Here is a 22296-nt window from a genome sequence, read left to right as displayed (position 1 = left end):
CATGATATCATTTAATACCAAATACCTTCTTGTATTTATCATAGCAAAAATTCTAGATCATAACTTATTCTACATGTTTAACCACAACTCATTTATATGACTGCTGTGAGAGTTTGAAAAAAAAAAGTTAGTTTATATGAAAATGACAATCAGCCAATTATGTAGAATGGTTATGATAAAGCGTGGAAGATATTGTTGTCACATAGATATGCTTACATCTTGAGAAGACTTATTTTGTGTTTCTTATCTATTATTCATTTGAGAATTACTTGTTTTTAGTAATTTGTTTGCGTAAGTGAGGCAAAAAGCTAAAAGTTAGCTTTTTTAAAAAAAAAAAATTGAAAATTAGAATAATTAAAATAAAGTTAAGACAAAAAGTAGGGGTGAGACCTACAAATAATAGATAATTTAAGCTAGAAACTAGTTTTTAATTTGTTGGCAAATGCATAAGGAGAAGGGAATGCAGCTAAAGGCAACCCCCATGCAATCTAAAGTACTTTTAACTCAAAGTTTGCTAAGACACTTAGGGCCTAAGGGTGTTCACCAAACTGCTCAAATTGTATGACTACACCCAAACCGACCAAAATCGCCTGTAAAATTGAGTAACCGTACTACACCACACCACAAATGGCAATGAACCGCACCACACTATGCGATGCAATGTGCAATTTTATGATAAGAAAACGACACAAAATTGCAATATATATATATATATATATAATATTATATGAAGTAAATGGTCAACCTAAAGTTAGTACATTCTAGTTTCATGTTAAAAACAACTTTGTTTTGGTTAAATATATAATCAGAAGTTCAAAACCTTATTAACTTCTCCATCTCACACTCTCACTCTTCTCTCTTGATACCCTCTCACTCTCAGTAGGCATGACTAGCAATGTATATGGTACACTGTTATAGACCTTATGTATTTTGCTTGTTAAGCATTTTTGTGTTCCAGTTTATATTTGTTTAACTAGTGTTGAAACTCATTTTGGACAAAAGGCCCAACAATGAGGAAAGATGAAAGAAAAAGGGAGTAGAAGATGTAAGAGCAAAGTAAATAGGTCGTGGAAGCCCAAGAAAAGAGGTAAAAAGATCTATGGGCCAACATGGCAGGAATAACAACCAACGAGCCTATAGGCACAACAAAAGGTAAAAGTAAAGTTAATGGGTCATGGAAACCCAAGAAAATAGGTAAAAAGCCCAATGGGCTAGCATGGTAGGAATAACAGCCAACAGACCCATAGGCACAACAAGAGGTAAAAGTAAAGTAAATTGGCTGTGGAAGCCCAAGAAAAGAGTGTTAGGGATATATTTTATGTAATTGGCAAATCCTTTGACAAAATGCATTTTACTTGTAATTGGGTAGATCTAGGATGGGTTTAGGACTTCAAGAAATATGTTGTTCAAGTCAAGTGTTAAAGTCATGAAGATCTGACCAAGAAACAAGTGAAGAAAAGCTGTTCATTAAATCTCAAAGGCAATCTCGACAAAAAGACTTCTATCGAAGTTTATAGTCGAAACTCGATAGAAGCTCGACAGAAGCTCGACAGAAGCTGTTTTTGTCAAGACTTATGAATTCAGAACTTCCAGATCTGATTTTCAGCCCATGCTGAAATATTTGTATAGGGTTTCTTTTCTCACAGTCCTAAACATATATAAGGTTTATTTTAAAGGTCGTTGCGCATGCAGAAAGTGCCCTAGTTCATTATTCTCTTTGAAGAAGTTACTGCGTCTTTACGCCAAGGGTTTTGTGACCAAGAAGCTTCCTAATCTTCATTGTTGATGAACTGAATAACTTTCTAGCCAACAACCTTAATAACTTTCTAACCAACAACCTCTTCAAGTTGTTGGAGTTAGTTACGTACTGGGATCCATGCACATTGATTAGTCACGTACTGAGATTCGTGCATCAAGGGAAAGATTGTCACTATAATACAAGTCCAATTAGGTATTGGGGTAAGGGTTCAACTGTAGGTTGGTATTTCAAGATAGGCCAAAAGGTTTGGTAAGATTCCTTATACTTGTAACCGCTTGTATTTGATAATAGTGGATTCTTGGGAGTGGTGATCTTAAAATCACCTGGTGGGGTTTTGCCTCGGTAGTTTTCCCCATTTGTAAATAAATCACCTGTGTCAAATTTATTTTCCGCTGCATTTAGATAATTTGGTAATTTTTTTGTGCTACCACGCTATTGCATGAAATTTGATCTAATTAATTAACTTGGGTAATTAATTAATTAATTAATTGTAATGGGTCAATTCATTTTAACCCAACAAAGAGGTAAAAAGTTCAATGAGCAAACATGGTAGGAATAACAGGGAATAGGCCCATTGGCACAATAAGAGGTAAAAGTAAAGTAAATGGATCATGGAAGCCCAAGAAAAGAGGTGAAAAACCCAATGGGCCAATATGGCAGGAATGACGACCAGCAGGTCCATAGGCATAACAGGAAGATAAGTAACAAGAGCAAAAGCCCAACGGACTAGATGGGCGAGGACTTCTGCCAAACCAATGTCCAAGCCTGTGGGGAAATAAGAGGAAACATTACAAGCCCAAGAGTCCACGCCCTTCATGCCGTGGAAGATAAGCACAATATAAGAGACACATAGCAGAATGAGACATGGCAAGGATGACAGAAATGACGTGGGAGTAAAAGAAGACAAATGCAGAAGGTAGTGGAACACATACGCAAGGGCCAGAGCATCACCCTCTTGTACCCAGCCAATATAGGAAAGGTGGGCGCTCAGTCAAGAGACTCAGATAGTGTGGTTTGTGTTAGGGTTTATGCTCTAAAATCCAATTTATTGGCATGTTATAAATAATTAAATTGTTTAATTATATGAAACTATTTGTAAATGAACTAAGTGGACATTATCATAGTCCTTAAGATGCATTGTATATGATTTATATGATTTAGTTACAGAAGATATAAATCACAAGTTCCTTGTAAACTCTAAATGTAGTTCATCGTCGATGATGAAATTGGGCATTTTATCTGCAACTAAGATGGTTGTCTTGATCATGAAAGTGGAGACCTCTAGTTGATGTGTTGATATATCTTAAGTGTATAAGACATATTGAACTAAACCGCTGTGAGATAAATTATTCAATTAACAACTGTCACTTGAATAATAAATCTCACAATTTCTAATTTCATAAACTCTCAATCCTGAGAGTATTGTGAATCTGATCATGAAATATAAGTTACTTTGATATATCAGGAGTGAGATCTAATTTAACGGTCAAAATCTCAGTATGTTGGGTAACCGCACGTAGTGTCGAGAGAACACATATTCTCAAGATAGAATCCATAATCTATTTCTATGAAGACATGAAATATCCTTTTGAGATAAGTTTAATGAAAATTGATTATTCAAGGCCGGCCACTTTAGTAAAGAGTTACTGAAGTTTATATTTATTGAAATTAAATTTCATAAATATGAATAACTAAAAGATTAAATTGGATCTTCAAGAAATAAAATAATTGTTTACAAAGTGATAATTTATCATGACTTTGTTTACTATGGATATTTCATGGAGGGGTCAAATGATATAGTATTAGAGTTTTGGGATATAATTTATTAATAAGATCTAGAGTGCAATTATATTTCTATAGTAGTACTTGTTATATAATTAATGGTAACTTTGGATTTGTCAAAAGTTGACAAATAAGTCTGAAATCCATTGGAGCTAGAGCCTTATTAGTCCCTTTGGTCCCATCCTAAACCACACACTTAACCCCAATTAGGCTGGCGCAAAAGGTTAGCCCAATTAGATAAAGTTTTTATTTAATAAGAGTTAAAAGTAACTGTCAAGACAGTTAAAACGTACGTATGATTAAAAGAAGAGAAAACAATTTTTCTCTACAAGATTTTGGAATACACTTTTCCAAAGGAAAATTAACGTACATAAAAACTATTGAAAGACCACTCATCTTGGGCACTATGTGGAATTAAGATGAAGATTGAAAGTATTCTCAAGTTTTGTTTTTGAATTTTATTGCACCAAGATATGCTTTTTCTTCTTTGTTTGAGTATTCAAGATTACATGTTATCTTTCATGAATTAAGTAGATCCCTGTATTGCTTCCGCTATGGGTTTTGTATGAGATGCAAAACCAGTTTTTGCAACAGTTTGGTGGTGGAAGAAAAGGGGTCTATTTTGGAGTTCCTGCCAAGACTTCTTTTGGGAAAAATGCCTTACTGGGATGACATTTTGCCCAAAAGAGGTAAGCAAAGGGTTGGGACCACCTGATACATGCCATAGAAGAAGAAGAAGAAGAAGAAGAGATAGAGTGTGTGGGGTGAATAAATAATTGATTTTTAAGCTTACAACCAATGAATAGCAATTTGTAAATGTAGCAAATTACTATAGCTGAGTTGTACAATTTTTTAGATATAGGAACCCAATTGTTGCATGTTTTGGGCTTGTGTGAATCTAAAATAGCAATTTGGGGGGTTTTACCACCCCCCCCCCCCCCCCCCCGCCCCCCTGCGCACCCAATGCTAATGCTTTAAGTTCCTAAGCCTATTAGTCACTTAGGGACTAAATTGGTCAATTTGAAAAAGTTTTGAACATGGTTGGCATTAACCCAGAAACTCAAGGTATATTACTGGTATTTACCTAATATTATTAATAATTTGTCAGCGCCACGGGGACACATTATTGCGGATATAAAATCTCATTTGAAAAATACTACATTTACGATATTTTCATCACCAATTTTGTCTACAAATCAATCAATAGCCACTCACACATTAATAGTGCTACTAGTATAATGGCCATTCAAATTTTAATTTTCAAATAAATTAAATATTACAATGCAATACTTACTTATTATCTCAGAGTAAAGTTGTGATTTTTGCAAATTCTAAAACAAATTTAATATTTGTTTTCCTTAAATAATTCAAGAAATTAAATTGAAAAATACAGTAGTAATTTATATGTACCAAATATTTTTAGTTTTGGTGGGAGGATTTTTGTTTTTGTTTTTGTTTCCAAAATAGTAAGAAAATAAATTTCAAAAAATTGAATTTGAAACTAATTTTCAGATAATAATTTTAACACTATACATATTTTGGCTCCCACTTTTAAGAACAATTTTCAAACTGCGAAAAAAAAAAGGGTTTGGGAGACCATTTCTACTTTTGAGATTTTTTTAATCATAAAATTTTATAGAAAGTAACGTGTAGATTGCTTCTTTTTTCTCTTTTTGGATAATGATAAAAGAACAGAGCTCATGTACCCCTTTTTTTGGATAGTGGTATGCTTCAAATTTGAAGAGTAAGAATTATTTAGTGATAAAGATATGCTTAAAAACATTTTCTGTATTTTAAAAACATCATCTTAGCTATTTTCAAAATCTTGTTTTGAATAGAAAAAATAGGAAACAATATTCTGAAAACTGTATTTGGAAAACATCAGTCAAACAATAAATTTAAGTGTGGGAGCCACTATTTTCTGATTTCCAAAACAAAAAAAAAAAAACAAAAAAAAAAAAAAACAAAACAAAACAAAACAAAAAAAAAAAAAAAAAAAAAAAATTGTATATAAATCCTCTTACCAAACATGTCCTTAATTTCTATCATTGAATACTTAAGTTTTAAATTGGAGTATGGCCAAAAGTCTTATAACTCAATTGGTTAGTATTTACTAGTGTTTCAATAAAAATATTCAGATTCAACTCCCCATATCCCAACAACTATTAAATATCAAAAAATAAAAAAGTTTTATATTAGCACCCTTTGATTTTCAACTAATTAAAAGTATTAAAAGTACCCTTTATAATTTATATGCCACTATATCAATGGAAAAACTATATATAGCTGCAACTCATTGATCATTTACTTAAGTGAATTTAATTTCTACTCACTTGAGCATAAAATAATAAGTGTTATTCCTAATTTAGGAATCCTAAATTGTGCTGTTTTTATTAAATTGGATTGTATGAGTAATAGTTTTACAGGCTTGTGCTAAGTTTCACATAAGATATTTATTAGTTGGATATTAAGTAGTATATAAGTAATTACAAGAAATCTAATTGTAATTTGACCAGTCTTTTTTAGAGTATAAATATAGATGTGATTCACGCTTTCCTCGTCTCATTATCATTATAAGAAGAGGCCCAACTTTTTTTTGTAGATTTAGCAAATAACCAGTGGCATGCTTAACTCGGTAAAAATGTCCATATTAACGCACACAACTTGTCTTGAGTATGATTCTCCATCAAACGGTAAGTTCTTCAAAGTTTTGCTCAAATAAAACATATTTATCTTATCAGATTGTAGCAAATATGCATTCAATCCTACGCATATGAACTTTAAAAAGAAAAGAGAAAAATAAAAAACCAATTATTTATTTTTCTCAAACTGGAGTAATAAACATTTCATTGCATGAAACTTTAGTAAATAAAGATTATAAGCATATTACATTCAGAATCAAACGAGCGGGGGGGGAAGAGGTAAAGAAAACGAAAGGAAGGACAGAACATATACTAAAAGGAGTTACAGAATCCACAGAAAGAGAATTGTCTAAGGTTTAATGGTGAAGAGAGGACTACATATAAACAGTGTGAAGAGTGTAGAGAAGAAGCACCAAGTATATTATTGCAGCAATAAAACCAGCGATTAGAGCTCCAGTGACTTGGTTGCAAAACTTATGGACTTGTCCACAAATAGGCAGCCAACCAGTGTGACTGTTTCCTTTCTTTCCCACATGAGCTATCGCCATGGCAGCCGATACGCTTGAGCTCAGTAGCATCGTTATAACCTAAATTACAAATGACACAAAATAAAATTAAAGAAAAAAAAAACAAGATGAAGAAGAGATAGCTCATCATTTGTATCTATTTACCTATAAACTAACTTAATTTTTTTTTAAATCACATGTACAATTCCTCTAGTTAATTAAATTTAAGTAACCATATACGTTTTAAGGGAAAAAAAAAAAGTAACTTAATATTACATACATATTTGAGATTTTTTTTTTGTGTGTGTGTGTGTGTGTGTGGAAATAAACCATTAAAAAGCTTCATTACCACATCTAGGATCATAACCAAGTGCCTAAGCAAACTCTTTGAAGAAATAAAGAGAACAATGAGGCTGTATCCACTTGCTACTGCTTCTGCGATCACAAAGTACCTATATATGGCAAGCATTTTAAATTGAAATCAACAATAAAACAGAGCTAAAAGGATGACGATTATTAATGATGATTATACTAAAAGTTGAAAGTTAATTAAAACTTACTTGAAAGTAGATTCATTGCTATATTTTGCTTCGAATGTTAAGTTCAAGACTTCAGCTGAGTCATGACTGGTAACCATGATAATGGTCGCGGCTAGGGTAGCACCCAAGGCTAGTAGCCTTAGCAAAAGGGTGAAGATCCTCCTGGTCTTAGTCATTGGAAATTTAGCTTTTGACAAGTCAAGTGAAGAGGAAAATGGGTCCCTGGCTAGGAGAGTCTTAAAAATGTGAAACATCAATTTGGATGAGAAAGCATATGAAGAATCAAGTGAGGAGAGATAAGTAGTGTGTGTGCGCTCGCTAGAAGGACAGACAGGCAGTGGTGAGAACTTATTTTTCTTGTGCATCTCTCTCATCAAGCCAAAATGGTTTGGTAACCTAAACATGCATATTGCATGAAGATTTTGTGCTTGTGATAACTTAAAAGCAATATGTGTAACGCTAAACAACTAAAATAATCACAAGTAGAACGTAACAAGAAAAAATAATAAGAATTCAGGGATTATTCCTTTAAACGTGTAAGTACTTACTTTGATGCCTCGTGCAACTTGGAGAATTTTTGCTAGTATTTTTTGTGGTCCGTTCACCTAACTACCTGAGGCTGTACGGATCTCACCATTTCTAGGCACCAATAATTAAAGCACCTATTTATGGCGTAGACAATAACGTACAATATATTGCATAATTTTGCTTGGAATATTAGGTGAGCTGGTATAATATAATTAGTGTGAGTTCGGATAGCGTCCGCGGCAAGTGTTTGTGTTACAAGTACGGAAAATGTAAAAAAAAATCTGGATCTCACGGGCATTATTCACAATTTAAAAATTATTTTACGACAGTGTTTTCAGCAATAATTTTTCAATTTTCAATAATAAACGGTATCCAAACAGATCCTTAATAATAGATCTTCACCCAGAGAGTAGGTAGTTGAATGTCAATTATCAAAAATAGATACCACGTAAGCTTTATATATATACAACAAATGTTTAAATATAAAATGTCTATATATACTATAATAATTTATTTTTATCATTAAGTCAAAATATCAATTGATTTTTTTATAGGCGTTAGGATTCAAACTTAGGTCTATTATTCAAGAACCAAAAAAGATATACCAAGTCATGTAATTGGAACCCATAAAGTTTACAAACAGATCCTTAATAATGGATCTTCACCAGGAGAGGAGGTAGTTGAATGTCAATTATCAGAAATAGATACCACATAAACTTTATATATATATGATAAATGTTTAAATATAAAATGTCTATATATACTATAATAATTGATTTTTTTCATTAGGTCAAAATATCAATTGATTTTTTTTTATAGGCGTTAGGATTCAAACTTAGGTCTATTATTCAAGAAACAAAAAAGATTTTCTAAGTCATGTAATTGGAACCCATAAAGTTTACGAATTAACAATGTGTCAAATTTATGTGACCCTAATCCTATGAATTTGTAATATTAGTTTATGAGCCATTTGTAATAAATTTGATAATTCATTTTCAATAATGTCTTTAAAGTTAGATTCTACTATTCTACACTTTAAAAGTTATTTAATTCTTGTCATGTCATATTATAATTTTAAGTAGATTAACTATTATCAATGGTATAAAATGAGTTAATAAAGCTTAAATATAAAAAAACTTAATTACTAATATTGCATCTTAAAAAAGCAAAACAACAGCAATTTTATACCAAATATATATAATTAATATATTTAGATATTAAAGGAAATTCCACTTTAATTTATGGTCTTAATTAAACCCCAAAATCTATTAAGCCAACCCTAGTTGCGTACATAATTATTCCACACAATGATATGTGACTCACAAGTGACTTATGCATTTTGTGTGATCAAGTGCATGTCACGTAATCATTTTCTTTATAATATGCATGCCGCCTGGTTATATTGACCCAATAGAGGCCAAGATGATTCAGAATTCTGGTTTTTTATAGACCGCCATGTTAGAATGCTTTTCTTTAAAGGGTACGTTTTATAGAAAATTCCTTGAAAAGTGTACGTACGTTTTGTATTATGTAACATGTTAAGTGTAAGGACACGAATTGAGTCTTAAGCCTAAAAGGTAAAAGGATCTAGACCCAAGGAGTCCAATACAATGAATTTGTAGAGAGTGAATTGAAAAAACTAGGCTCTAATGAGTTGAGTCTCAATTATAATGGATTCAGATGACAATAAAGTAAAAATAGACTGGTTTTATCTAAAGGAAATCGTCCTCAGCACAATCTGAGAAGATCAGTTCTTGTATAAATCTTTTAAATTTGATTACAAGCACAGTTCTTGTTACTACAGTCTTTTTCTCTTAATTCTCTGATCCCCTCTCTGCTTTATACTATCTTTTTTCTTTCATCTCTACCCTCCACGTGTAGATTAGATTGCTGGTGTTGATCATTGTCCCATCAGCACCTTCCTGAAATCTTTGGAGAGCAGCTGTAAGGCTAAAAATTACTGTTCAGGTATCACTTCCTCATTAATGCGGCCAGACAGTTAGCTACAGAGCATTCAATGCGGTGGTAGCAGCTTTTTCTTAGATATTATATGGCTTTCCTCTGTCATGTGCTTCCAGGATGTTTGTCCTTATCAACAAAGCCTTCTAGAATGTTGCCCTGGATGGCAAACCACACCTTCGGACCTCGGCTTTGCCCAGACAAGGATGCATTCATCCTCGGACCACCTTCTTGGGCTCTTATGACCAAATTTCATCTCTTCATTCACTAACACGAACTCCCATGACAGTGTTTTACCCGTCCTCAAACTAATTAATGTCCTCAGATTGAGCCCTTGGCCCAATATATATATATATATATATATATACATAATACTGGGTCTATCACCCCTACATTAAGGATCATAAAACATTACTGTATATAATATTGTAAGACCAATTAATACTGATAGTGTATGACCAATGGTGCAAAACATACCAAACTAAGAGTGAGATTTTTTTTTTTTTTTTTTTTTTGAGGGGAAACTAAGAGTGAGATTTGGGAGGCAAGAAAGGGGCAGAAAAATAGATGTCATAGATGGTATTTAGCGCAATTAAATGGAATTCTACCATGCAATTTTACAAGCAAATCTATCTATCTATCTATATATATATATATATATATATATATATAAGCTAGAACATAACATTTATTATTATTACGCTTTTGTTGAGCCACATCATACGTCTATATCATCCACCTATTTCCCCCTCTCTCTCTTGATTTTTTATTATTTGTTGCAACTCTACTTTAGGTTGATGAAACATTATGTTTTTTTATAACTCTATTTTAGGTTAATAGAGTTTTGGTGTTGTATTTTTGAGTTCCACAACACAAGTAGTCTATCTCCCTCTTATAACTTTGGTTTGATTTTTGTTTGAGTTAATTATTTTGGAAGTGAGAATTTGAATTTATATCAATACACAATATTGGCTATGCATTTGAATGCGTCTATTGAATATTTGAGTAATATTAAAAATTAATTTTGTTAAGATTTTTTATTATCATGAATCATGATTATCTCCTTTAAAAAATGTTTATCAATTATTTAAGTAATATTAAAAAGTAATTTTGTTATAAGTTTAATTGGAAAAGTAATTGTAAAAACACAGCATATAAAAGTAATTTTGAATCATTTATTTGAAACTTTAAAGGTTTAGTTGCAGAGAAAGAAATTGGAAAAACACAGCACACTACAACATAATTTCAAAGAATATTGACCCGATTATAAAGGAATAATATCAATCAAACACTACACCAAAAATAATAGAATGATATATTGGTAGAAACAGAAATATGAAAATAATTTTAAAAATTGTTTAATTTTTAGGGAAAACAAATTATACATTATATCACAATTACAAAATAATTATTTATTTTCATGCATCGCGTGAGTCTGCGACTAGTTTTATGAATTATTGTCAATCCTTATAACCCCAGGCTACTACTACTACAAATGTTAGGCTCTTCTGTAGTGGTACTCTGATTATATAATATATTTTAAGTCTGTTTAAAAAACTCTATATACTACTTTCATGTTCATGTATTCTAGTAAGTATTATTGTTTTCTCAAAAAAAATATATATTGTCAACCCTCAATCAAATGATCATCAAAATGTTTATGCATCTAAGGAAAGATACACTACTAGGCCTCGGTATGATTTGAAAACATGAAAACTACTTGCAAGATACAAATGCTTCAAGAGGTCTGAGCCAGATCCAAGAAGATTACAAATACAGAGAATGCAATTTTAGTGTAATTGCATATCATAATTCGTTACATAGCTTTAGTGTCGTTGAGACATTCAACCCTCAATTCTGGATTCAGCTTCCCTTCTTTCGATCTGTTTAACAAAATTGCGGACAATTGTCTTGCCTTCAGTGCTTATAATGCTTTCTGGATGGAACTGAACCCCCTGCAATTTTAAACCAATTTGATTGTTGTAGTTACTAATCCAGAAAGAAAGATTGTAGCAGTTACTAAATTGAAGATTAAAATTGCAGTAACAGTAAAAGAAAGATCATTCTATAAAGAAGAATGAGAAAGGAGATGTCAACAAGCCAAACACATACTTAAAATAGTTACTTCTGTTATATTTATTCTTTGGACTCCAGATTGTTTTCTAATCTATCCTACAGGACCACCACGATTTCACTTTTACAATATGCTACTACAACAAGATTGCTTTATCTGACCCAATGTTGTGTGTGCAGCAAGGTTGGGGTGAAAGTTAGAAAACATTCCATAAGGGACACCTTTGGGTTACAGGTACATCTTGGTTTGTAATTTGATTCAGAAATATCATATGCACAGACAGCCAATTATTTTGAATCCCTTTAATGCGTTTGATGTTAGCACAATCCTTCCCCAAATGTTGAATTCAAAATATTGCATCTAATTTTCAGTAAAGAATCAATCTTATGTGTCCCTAAGCCCTTGTTTTTTCGGATGTAAATACAATTCACACACCTGTAAAGTGTTTTTGGAAGTTTGAAAGGAGAGTAGAGTATAGGTTATGAGGGAAAAGTGGATAAGAGTGGAGGGGAATGGTTATCCCTTCCCCTTGTTTGGATGTTTTACAAATTAAGTAGAGGGAGGGGAGGAGGGGTATAGATATCCCTCCCCTTTGTTTTGAATGTTTAAAAATTAAAATGGAAAGGAAAGGAAATAAAAAGACATCATATAAATTGGCAAGTATACCTCTGTCATTCAATTTAAAGAAATAAATATAAATTGACATCATAAGTGCAAGATTGACAATTTTTCGTAATATAAGTGGAACCCCTTCCCTTCCCTCTGCCTCCCCCTAACCCTCCAAATTCCCCCACTTTTGGAGGAGTTAAAAATGAGGGGTTTGAAAGCATATCTTACCCCTCCAAATCCCCTCAAACCTCTTCACCTTTCCTTTTAAAAAAAAAACATATAAATAAGGTTAATTATACCTCCCACCCCCTCCCCTCTACTCCCCTCTCCTCCATCCAAACATGCCAGTAAAGATTGGACCTGGGACTGTCACCTTTCATCACTTTATGAAGAGATGAACTGCCATTGTTCCATAGGCCAGAGGCAAGTTAAAACCACAAATATCTCTCCATGTTTAAATAGGAGCCCAAGGGTGAAAAGAAAATAAACCCTTTTTTATAAGTAGAAAAGAAATCCATTATGACCTCCATTTGTACCTTGGTGGCTGTATCTTTTAGCAAACTCATAAGAAAGAGAATATGCTGGTTTGGTTAAGGGATTCTCAAATAGTGTAGGGCTCCTATCTTGAAATTTTATTTTTTGTTTTGGAGTAGTTAGTTTCAAAGGTCAACGCAGGAAAGAGTTTTCTTTTTTTTTTTTTCTTTTTTTGGGGGGGGGGGGGGTGGGGGGAGGGGGGACAAACCTAAGGAAGAGTTCACTATTTGGAAGAGAACATGTCAAGTAGCAAGCAGCAATCACCAAAACTTAGCGCATGGCCAGTTACCAATTTGGGTCTTCTGGTAGGTGCTTCATAGGTTTTACTTCATATATACAGTTACACTCTTTCCTAACCCAATCTTTGCTTGAAAAAGGTTATGTTTGTTGGATGAGAAAAATCCATGCATTTTAGTACCCTATAGGAATCCACATGAAGTGTGTTCAAGTGACAGAAAACTTCTTGGATGGCTAGAGAAAAACTAACCTTTTGGAATCCCAAGACAAAAGATCTGGGCATTATGCCAATTAAGAGGCAAAGAAACTAATTAAGAACCCCTTTTGGTCCAGTGTTTAGTGTCCATAGAAGTTATTTGAGCCTTACTAGCTTTTTGTTTGAATCTTATTATTAATAGGATTTTATATGTAGGGATATTTTTTTTCTTCGAAGGATTAGAATTAGTTGTCATTAGGGTTTCCTACTTTATAACAGGTTTGTAATTTGGAATGAAGATCTGCAGTTTTTTCTTCATTCATCTTGTGGTATTGAGCACTTTATTCCTTCTTTATCTCCTTCTCTCATCTGTTTCACTTGTCTTAAATTCCCTTCACCCCTTGATCCTAATACATATTTCTAAACCCTAAAAGGCCTATATTGTTCCAAACCGTGAGTCACTAATTCACAATTTAATTCAACCTTTGGACTAAAGGTTGTTCCATCTTAAAATTCCAGCAACCTTTTTCCTTCAGTTCTTTCAACTTTGACTCACAAAACCCTTCCATAAGCCCACATAATCATATTACAACATGTTTTCAAGTAAGAGAGCCCATAAATTCAACAGCACCCTCCATCAATATACTAACCCTTAGACAATCCTACATTCATCTACATTGGTGCAGCCAGGATCTTGTTTGAGGAAGAGAGGGAGGTGGGTATTGGGATATATATTGGCTAACAAAGGTGTCCAAAGCTCTTCAAGAGCTTGACTATTTCCCCGGGTGAGTGTACCCCCCCCCCCCCCCAATATTCTCACACACACTAGGTAATTATAGGGAGGAATCCCTTGGGAGTGTCCCCAAGATGCTGGCTAAAAGTATTGAACCCAAGACCTCGTGGAACTCTAGTATCAAAAAAAAAAAAGACCTCATGGAACTCATAAGGTTTTAGGAATCACTAGGCCAACCCTTTGGGAATGGGATATTAATACACAAAGGAAGCACTTCCAATTTTACACATTGGAATGGTGTTTGACAACCCAAAAAGCTGGTTTAGTTTAATGTTGAATCAATCTTTAAAATCAAATCAACATTGAACTAGTTTGAGTTTTTATGCAAATGTCTAAACTCAGTCTTTAATTAGTTTGACATTATGTTTGGCTTATCTAAACTAAATTTATTGAAACACAAACAAGATATCTAAAAAGAGTGTGTGAAACTAAAGACATAATTGAAATTTAATTTTAATGTCTTGAAGATGTTTGTTGATTAAAAAATAAAGATAAGTTTGCTTTGATATAAAAAAGAGATGTGAAAGGAAAGAAAATGCACTATTGTTTTGTTTTGTTTTGTTTTTTTTTTTTTTTTTGGGTGTGGGGGAGAGTTTCTTTCACATTTTAGCTTTGGTGAATACTAGCTAGAAAAGGAGAGGAATTTTTTTTTTTTTTTTTTTTTTTTTTTATGAGTGAAGAATTAGAAATTTTGGGGGAAAAATATGAAATTCAGAAAGTAGGTTTTTGTGTGATATATTTACTCAAATTTTGAGTAAATGATTAAAAAGACGTGTATAGCAAATTTGAGAAATAGTTTTGATATTGAGAAGTTTGGGGGCTGTTTGATATCAATGTTTAAACAACAGTTTTCAGTGTTTAAACAATAATAACAATTCTGATATGTATTTCTATAACACTCAAACACATATTTTCACAAAACTGAACAACGATATCAGAAATCTCCAACCAAACGGGCCCTTGATGTGTGGTGTAATATATTTGGTTTTACACCCATGCAACTATTAGTTGCACAAATAATATGACATCCTAATTTATCCCTTGGATGTCTCCTTTAGAAACACCACGAGGTGCCAACCAGATAAACTACAAGGCTCTTGACACTAATTTATCCTTTTTAGTGTTCTAAAATGAATTATCTATTTTTTTTTTATACTTGTAAAAGTGGGTCTAATCTAATAAACAGCTAATAAATGCTTGGGTGTTGGGAGGGAGGGAGGGAGGGAGGGAGAGGGGGGGGGGGGGCATTAATTTTCATCCTTGGGTTGGGGAGGAGGAGGGGGTGGGGAACTAGGGATAATATGTCAACATATGAGTTATCATTATTTGGTGGTATCAGGAGGTGCATCTGCAAATAAAATAAAATAATACTTATTTAACACAAGTACCAAATGAGTTGTAACCAGATGACTTATTAGGTACCCGTCAAACCAAATTTCCTTTTGCTTGGAGTTGGAGATCGAACTCCAAGAACTTCTTCAAGTCCTTGCAAGTTAAGTTGTTGTAAAGGTAGGATCAAGGGATTCAAGACGCTGCAAAAGAAGTCTGTGAGGATGCCATAGGGAACGCGTTTTCCATTTTGATTGGTGAAGGGAAAGAGAAAAACAAATTATGAAGCCATAAAATTTGAAATTAATTATAAAATAAAAAAACCAAAAAAAAAACATTTTTGTTTTGTTGTTAAATATTTTACTGAAAATATTTTCAACATTTTATCATATTTTTATAAAATATTTTACAAAACACACATAGTGGCTCTCCCTTCCATCTAGTGGCCGTCACTTGGTCGTCGGTCTAGTCAACAAAGCCTATGGTCTAGCTGCTGAACCAGCAACTTCAACTAGACCATTGACTCTCGTAGCTAGTCGCCATTTTTATGATTTGTGCTTGAAAAATTTTACAAATCACATCAAACACTTAAAAAAAATTTCAAATGTAGCAAAGAAATAAATGGAGCGTAACTACAATTTAGGTGAAGATTTGGATAATCTAATATATCCCGATGGTACTGCTTTGTTAATATTATGATTTTGATTTGATCTGATGAATGTTGATTCTTTCTTGATTCTGATTTGTCCAACAATGATAGTAATTTTAGCTTGTAACTTTTTGGCAAAAATACAATTTACACTCGTTAACTTTGCCCAAAAATTATTTAGGTACTTTAAGTTTGAAGTTGGTTATTTTAGTCTAGTAACTTTGCCCAAAAATCATTTTAGTCATTTGAATTTGAATGTAGTCCTTTTAATCTGGTAACTTCCAAAAATCATTTTAGTTATCTAAGGATCGGTAATTTTGCCCAAAATATCACTCAAAATGACCAATTTAAGAAAGTAAAATGATTTTTGAGTAAAGTTACCAAATAAAGATTACTAAAATTATTTTGGGCTAAAGCTACTAGACCAAAATGACCAAAATGACTAACTTCAAACTTAAAACTTAATAGGTGTAAATTGTATTTCTGCCTAACTTTTTTAATAATAATAAAATAAAATAAAAACTCTAGATAAATCATCATAGTATTTTCCAATCATCATAGTATTTTCCAACATTTTAGTCATTTGAATTTGAATGTAGTCCTTTTAATCTGGTAACTTCCAAAAATCATTTTAGTTATCTAAGGATCGGTAATTTTGCCCAAAATATCACTCAAAATGACCAATTTAAGAAAGTAAAATGATTTTTTAGTAAAGTTACCAAATAAAGATTACTAAAATTATTTTGGGCTAAAGCTACTAGACCAAAATGACCAAAATGACTAACTTCAAACTTAAAACTTAATAGGTGTAAATTGTATTTCTACCTAACTTTTTTAATAATAATAAAATAAAATAAAAACTCTAGATAAATCATCATAGTATTTTCCAACATTGTAAGAATAATAACTAAAATATGATTGGTCCTTGTACATGTCAAACTTGGGTGTAGGTTTAAGTAGAATTTTATTATATTTTTATTGATTTTATAGAATTTCAACTTATGAGGTCTGCTCTATGATAATTATTTTGCATCATTAGTCTAGATCTCTTATTCACATATGATAGATTTTATCAGTTAAGCTAACTATAACCTACTTAATTTCTAATATATAGTAATTGTTTTTAGTTTTTTTAGTTTTTTTTTTTTTAGGCATAAGTATCGACCATTAACCCAAGGATGAGGGGGCATGCTACGGTTAACTCCAAGCTAGTAGACCACATAGTCTCAACCAACTACCAAATCAATTTCTCCATATTTTCAACTATCTTAATGCCTCATTGTTGACAAGCTCACGTTACTAAGCTCGACAGTAATTGTCTTTAGTTAAAGTATGAGCTTTTTGGACACGTTTAAATGCATTACTTTTTTCTTTTTTCTTCTTTTGTCTATATGGAAATAATTTCATTTTGGTCATTTTTTAGGCTTAAGGTATTTTGTTCATTTTAAATAATTTAGGGATATTTTGATCAATTTAAAAGTTTTAAGTTATTTTTGAAGTTTTAGATATATTTTGGTGATATATATATATATATATATATATAAATGGACAAGTGGGTGGGTTGAGTTGAGTTTTACATTAAATTAAATAATTGGTTTAGATATCAAGAGTCTTGTAACTCAATTACTCAACTCATTGGCATATCCTAATCATGTCCATGACATCCAAAGTTCAAATCTCCCATCTTTTATTGTAACTATTGAATTATCAAAAAATAATTAGTTTGGATATAGGTCATAATTATCTTATAAATGATTAATAAATTGGTGAATGATTTTTTTTTTTTTGAGTAAACAGTAATACTTATTAAAACACATACGAAAATAGTAATACTAGTGTTTTAAACTGGGTTTATAATATATTACATAACCATAGTACAACTACAAAAAGGGGTAGCACATGGAATCCCATAGTAATTTATAGCCCACACATTTGCCATCCTTAAGTGCAAGCAAAAGAGTCCATATACATTACTTGTGCTAAATTGTATATAATAGTTGCAATGTTACCTTACATGGATAAGTTATTATTATTATTATTATTTAATTCAATAGTTGTGGGGGACTTAAACCTTGGATGGCTCCGTAAGAAACAACAAAATATATCAATTGAGCTATAAAAAGCTCTAGGCTAGAAAAAGTATTTCCCATTTGTGAAAATGGGGGAAAATCCAATGTTTTGTGTGGTATTTATTTCGACAGATATTTCACAATTTGTGATTGTGATAACTAATGTATTCAAGATTGCAGCTTGAGTATATTATGTGACAGTATGTTCATGTTGGTTATTAATATTTCATTTTGCAAACTTCGTGACTTAGTCAGCATATTCTTCTGACAGTGTAACTCAAATCCCCAATGAAGTCGCCAGAAATGTCAAAGCCTTTTCTTCATGTTGGCACATGTTGTGTTTAATTGGCTTTGCTTTCGGACCTGGGTTCAAGATAGGGCTCATCTTTGCTACTTTCATTGACATGTATTGTGGTGAAGGCTAGCTTTACCTTAAGGGCTACACACAAAAACATGAGCTGAATAGAAGGGGTAGACAAAACTACACATGTACAACAACCAAAGGTGACCGACAATAAAATATGACAAAAAGAGGGAAATATTTTTTTGGAGAGAGAGAGAGAGAGAGAGAGAGAGGAAGATTATGCACATGTGATCAAGGGCCTAAAGAAACTTTTTTTTTTTTTGGCTGAATAAGGGCCTAATGAAACTTATTTTGGCTTTTGTTGTATTTGACATAAAAACGTTATGTTGAGTAAGATCATAGTAAATGGAGTGATTCTAGGTTGGTGAGCTTGTATACTCTAAAATTGCCAAGGTTTGTGTCTAAAATTCCCAAGGGTTGATCTTTTTATGGAGATGTGATTTTGGTTTGGTTAAGTGTCAATTTAGCCATTTAGGTAACCAGGCCTGTTAGGGACTTTTTTTTTTTTTTTGAGGAAATATGAGAGGCAATTTGGTTGGCTTCTCTTGACGATTTTTAGCCTTTTTATAATCCAAATAATGTTATACTAGCCTCATCACATGCATTTCACGCATGCAATAAGGCTTTTTTTTAGTGATCCTATTTTGTAGCAAAAAAAAAACTATGTTTTTATTTTATACATATAATTTTTATTTTAAGAATCTAATTTATAAGTGGATAAAGAAATTTGAAAATTAACAGAATAGTGGCCCTATTTTTTAGGCAATGTTTTAGTAAGAGTTAGAGTTGTATTTTTACTGGATTGTCCTTTAATTTTGTCTCTACTTAAACATAGGAATGTAGAGGCATTTTTGAACAAAAAAAAGGGATTCCAAACAGGGAAAGCCCTTTAAATAGTAGTATAGATAAACATAACAAAAATAAAAATAATGTTATAAATATAACCAAAAAAAAAATCAAAATTTATCATAAATTATGGTTAGAAATTTTTTTTAAAAATTAATTTATCAATTTTATATATACTTTAATATTTTATTGATATCATTTTTACTTTACACTAATAACAACATACAAGGTATGTTGGGGACATATTTTTATGTAATTGGCATATCTTTTGACAAAACGCACTTTACTTGTATTTGGGTAAATCTAAGTAGATTCAAGATGATCATTACAAGTGGTTAAATTGAAGACATGAAGACTACTCAAGAACTGTTCAAGAAAAGTGCAATCTGCAGGTCTCGATACTTGCTCGATAGAAGCTCGATCTGTCGAGATTTATTAAAGCTCGACAGATGCCTCGATCGATCGAGCTTACGAGTTTTCAAATTATAGCCAGAAACCTTTTATTCTAAAAGGCTATTTGTTTATGGGTTTGTATATCCTTATAGGACTAGGAAAGCCCAAGGTTTGTGTAAACCTATTTGGAATAGGAGAGCCCATTAAACTCCTATTTAAAAGGAGGTGGAAAAAGAAAAACCTAACCCTAGAGAGTGTCATAAGTTTTTCTTTTTGAAACCCTAGCCTCCTCCTACAGAAGAAAGAGTTCTTGCTGCGTTTCTTGTACGCTTTTGGGTTTTATAACCAAGCAAAGTCTCTTGCACCAACATTGAAGATCTTATTGGTATTTCTATGTGAAGCTGCTGCAAATCAACTACAACAATCAAAGGGTTGTTGTGGAGTTAGTCATGTACTTGGATTCGTGCAAAGGAGTAAGCCGCGTACTGGGATCCGTGAATCAATTGGTTAGTCACATACTTGGGAGCCATGCATCGAAAAGGGAAATTGTCACTATAGAACAAGTCCAATTGATTGGGGTAAGGGTTCAACTGTAGGTTGGTAAGGTACTTGAGATTCCTTTACTTGTAACTGCTTGTTGTGATAATAGTGAAGTTTCGGGAGTGGTGACCTAAAAATCACCCGATGGAGTTTTTGCCGTTAGGTTTTCCTCATTCGTAAACAAATCACCGTGTCTTTTATTTTCCGCCGCATATTTAGTTATTTGGTGATTTGTTTGTGTTACCACGCGCTTTGCATGTTAATTTGATTAATTAATAAACTTGGTTAATTGATAAATTAATTCATCACAAGGGGTCAATTCGTTTTTGGCCTATCAAGGTACAACACCGAAATCTTTGTAACTCAACTAGCACTTTCTAATATTTTCATCAATGACATCAAAGGTTCAAATTACCTTGTAACTATCCAATTATAAAAAAATAGTAATAACATATAACAATAACACTATGAAAAAAAATAATGAAATTTTTGATAATTCAAGATTTATTACAATCCCAACTCCCACACTCCAACGAGGTCTAAGTAAGCCTCCATAGTCAATGCCAGCATAAGAGCATTAGTATTAGTGGAGGCAAATAGGTAAAATGCTATATTTAGCAACTAAATATAACAAAACGGAATAAAAGGCTAATGCATCAGTCGAGCAAAAGCCATATTTTTTTGCTGTTGAGCTATAGTGCATAGATACACAGTAGCTAAGATGGTAAAAAAGAAAATATTTTATTAAAAATATTATTCTATTGTGTTGTTGGTGGTGGTTGTGGTTGTTGTTTATTGTAATGGATATCTATACTACTATTTAAGGGGCTTCCTCTGTTTGGGATGCTCTTTTTTGGTTCAAAAATGTCCCTACACTTCTATGTTTAAGTAGAGACAAAACTAAAGGACAATCCGGTAAAAATATAACTCTAACTCCCACTAAAATTGCTTAAAAAATAGAGCCACTTTCCTATTGATTTTCTTTTTGAGTAAACAGTAATATTTATTAGAACACACCTCTTATTAATTTTCAAATTGCTTTATCCACTTATAAATTAAAATTTCAAAATAAAAATTATAAATAAAAACACAGGTTTAAAAAAAAAAAAAGTCTTATCGTACGCGCGAAGCACATGTGATGAGGCTAGTATTATTTTATTGTGTTAAATGCTAAAATAAATTAACTAACAAGGAGTGTTTTGTAAAGTAAAGTGGTAAAATAGATAAAATAGGAGGGAATTTGCAGGCTAGCATGCATTTGGGAGACAATAGCGTTAGTTAGCATGCGTTAGAAACGATTTAGTAAAGTAGCATCTCGAGTTTTATTGGCATGAGTTCAATATGAAACTCGAGTCTCAAAGACTTGAGTTCCACTTGCTGATCTGGAGTTTTTTGCCATGTAGATCTCGAGTCTTATAAACTCAAGTTTGTAAAAAGTAAGCCCAAGTCTATAGGACTCGATTTCTATAGTGGAAGTGTGGAACAAATCAAATTAGATCCAGAATAGAGGAACAGAGAACAGAGGACCAGATCAAATCTAGATCAGAGGAATAGATCCAGAAGGAAGAAGAAGAGAGGAAGATGAACAGAGGACTAGATCGGGCAAGAAGAAGAAGAATTAGATTTGGAAGGAAGAAGAAAAGAATTGAGGAAGAAAAAGAAAGAGATCTATTCGTGGAATGTGGAGAATGAGAACTAGAGTTTTAAATACTCGATTTCTATGTGAATTTTTTTTCACATCAGACTGCCATCACATGCAATTCGAGTTTTAAAAACTCGAGTTCAACCTCTGAACTCGAGTTTTAGAGCCTTGAAATACTAGTTTGTTACATTGTTTTGTAAACAAGACAACTAATTAAAATGTTTTAAAAATAAATTAAATAATGTTAAATGCAAAAAAAATTCGATAAAATAGCGTGCCAAATTGGTAAAAAGTAAAAACATAAAA

At 32.3% G+C, this 22296-nt stretch overlaps 1 protein-coding gene across 1 annotated transcript; it reads right to left on the bottom strand.

Annotated features, from left to right (window-relative positions):
- Window positions 1-6432: 6432 nt before the first annotated feature.
- LOC126729082 (CASP-like protein 1C1) lies at window positions 6433-7446 on the bottom strand. Its single transcript, XM_050434812.1, has 3 exons — window positions 7250-7446; window positions 7039-7141; window positions 6433-6770 (listed from the first exon to the last, which is right to left on the bottom strand). Exons 1-3 carry the CDS (start codon window positions 7402-7404, stop codon window positions 6558-6560), a joined length of 471 nt encoding a protein of 156 aa, XP_050290769.1. The 5' UTR covers window positions 7405-7446; the 3' UTR covers window positions 6433-6557.
- Window positions 7447-22296: the final 14850 nt, after the last annotated feature.

Source organism: Quercus robur, chromosome 5 (genome assembly GCF_932294415.1).
Source record: "Quercus robur chromosome 5, dhQueRobu3.1, whole genome shotgun sequence".
Classification (NCBI taxonomy): Eukaryota; Viridiplantae; Streptophyta; class Magnoliopsida; order Fagales; family Fagaceae; genus Quercus; species Quercus robur.
Note: the sequence above shows the minus strand (reverse complement) of the source record. Positions and strands in the feature narration are given on the sequence as shown.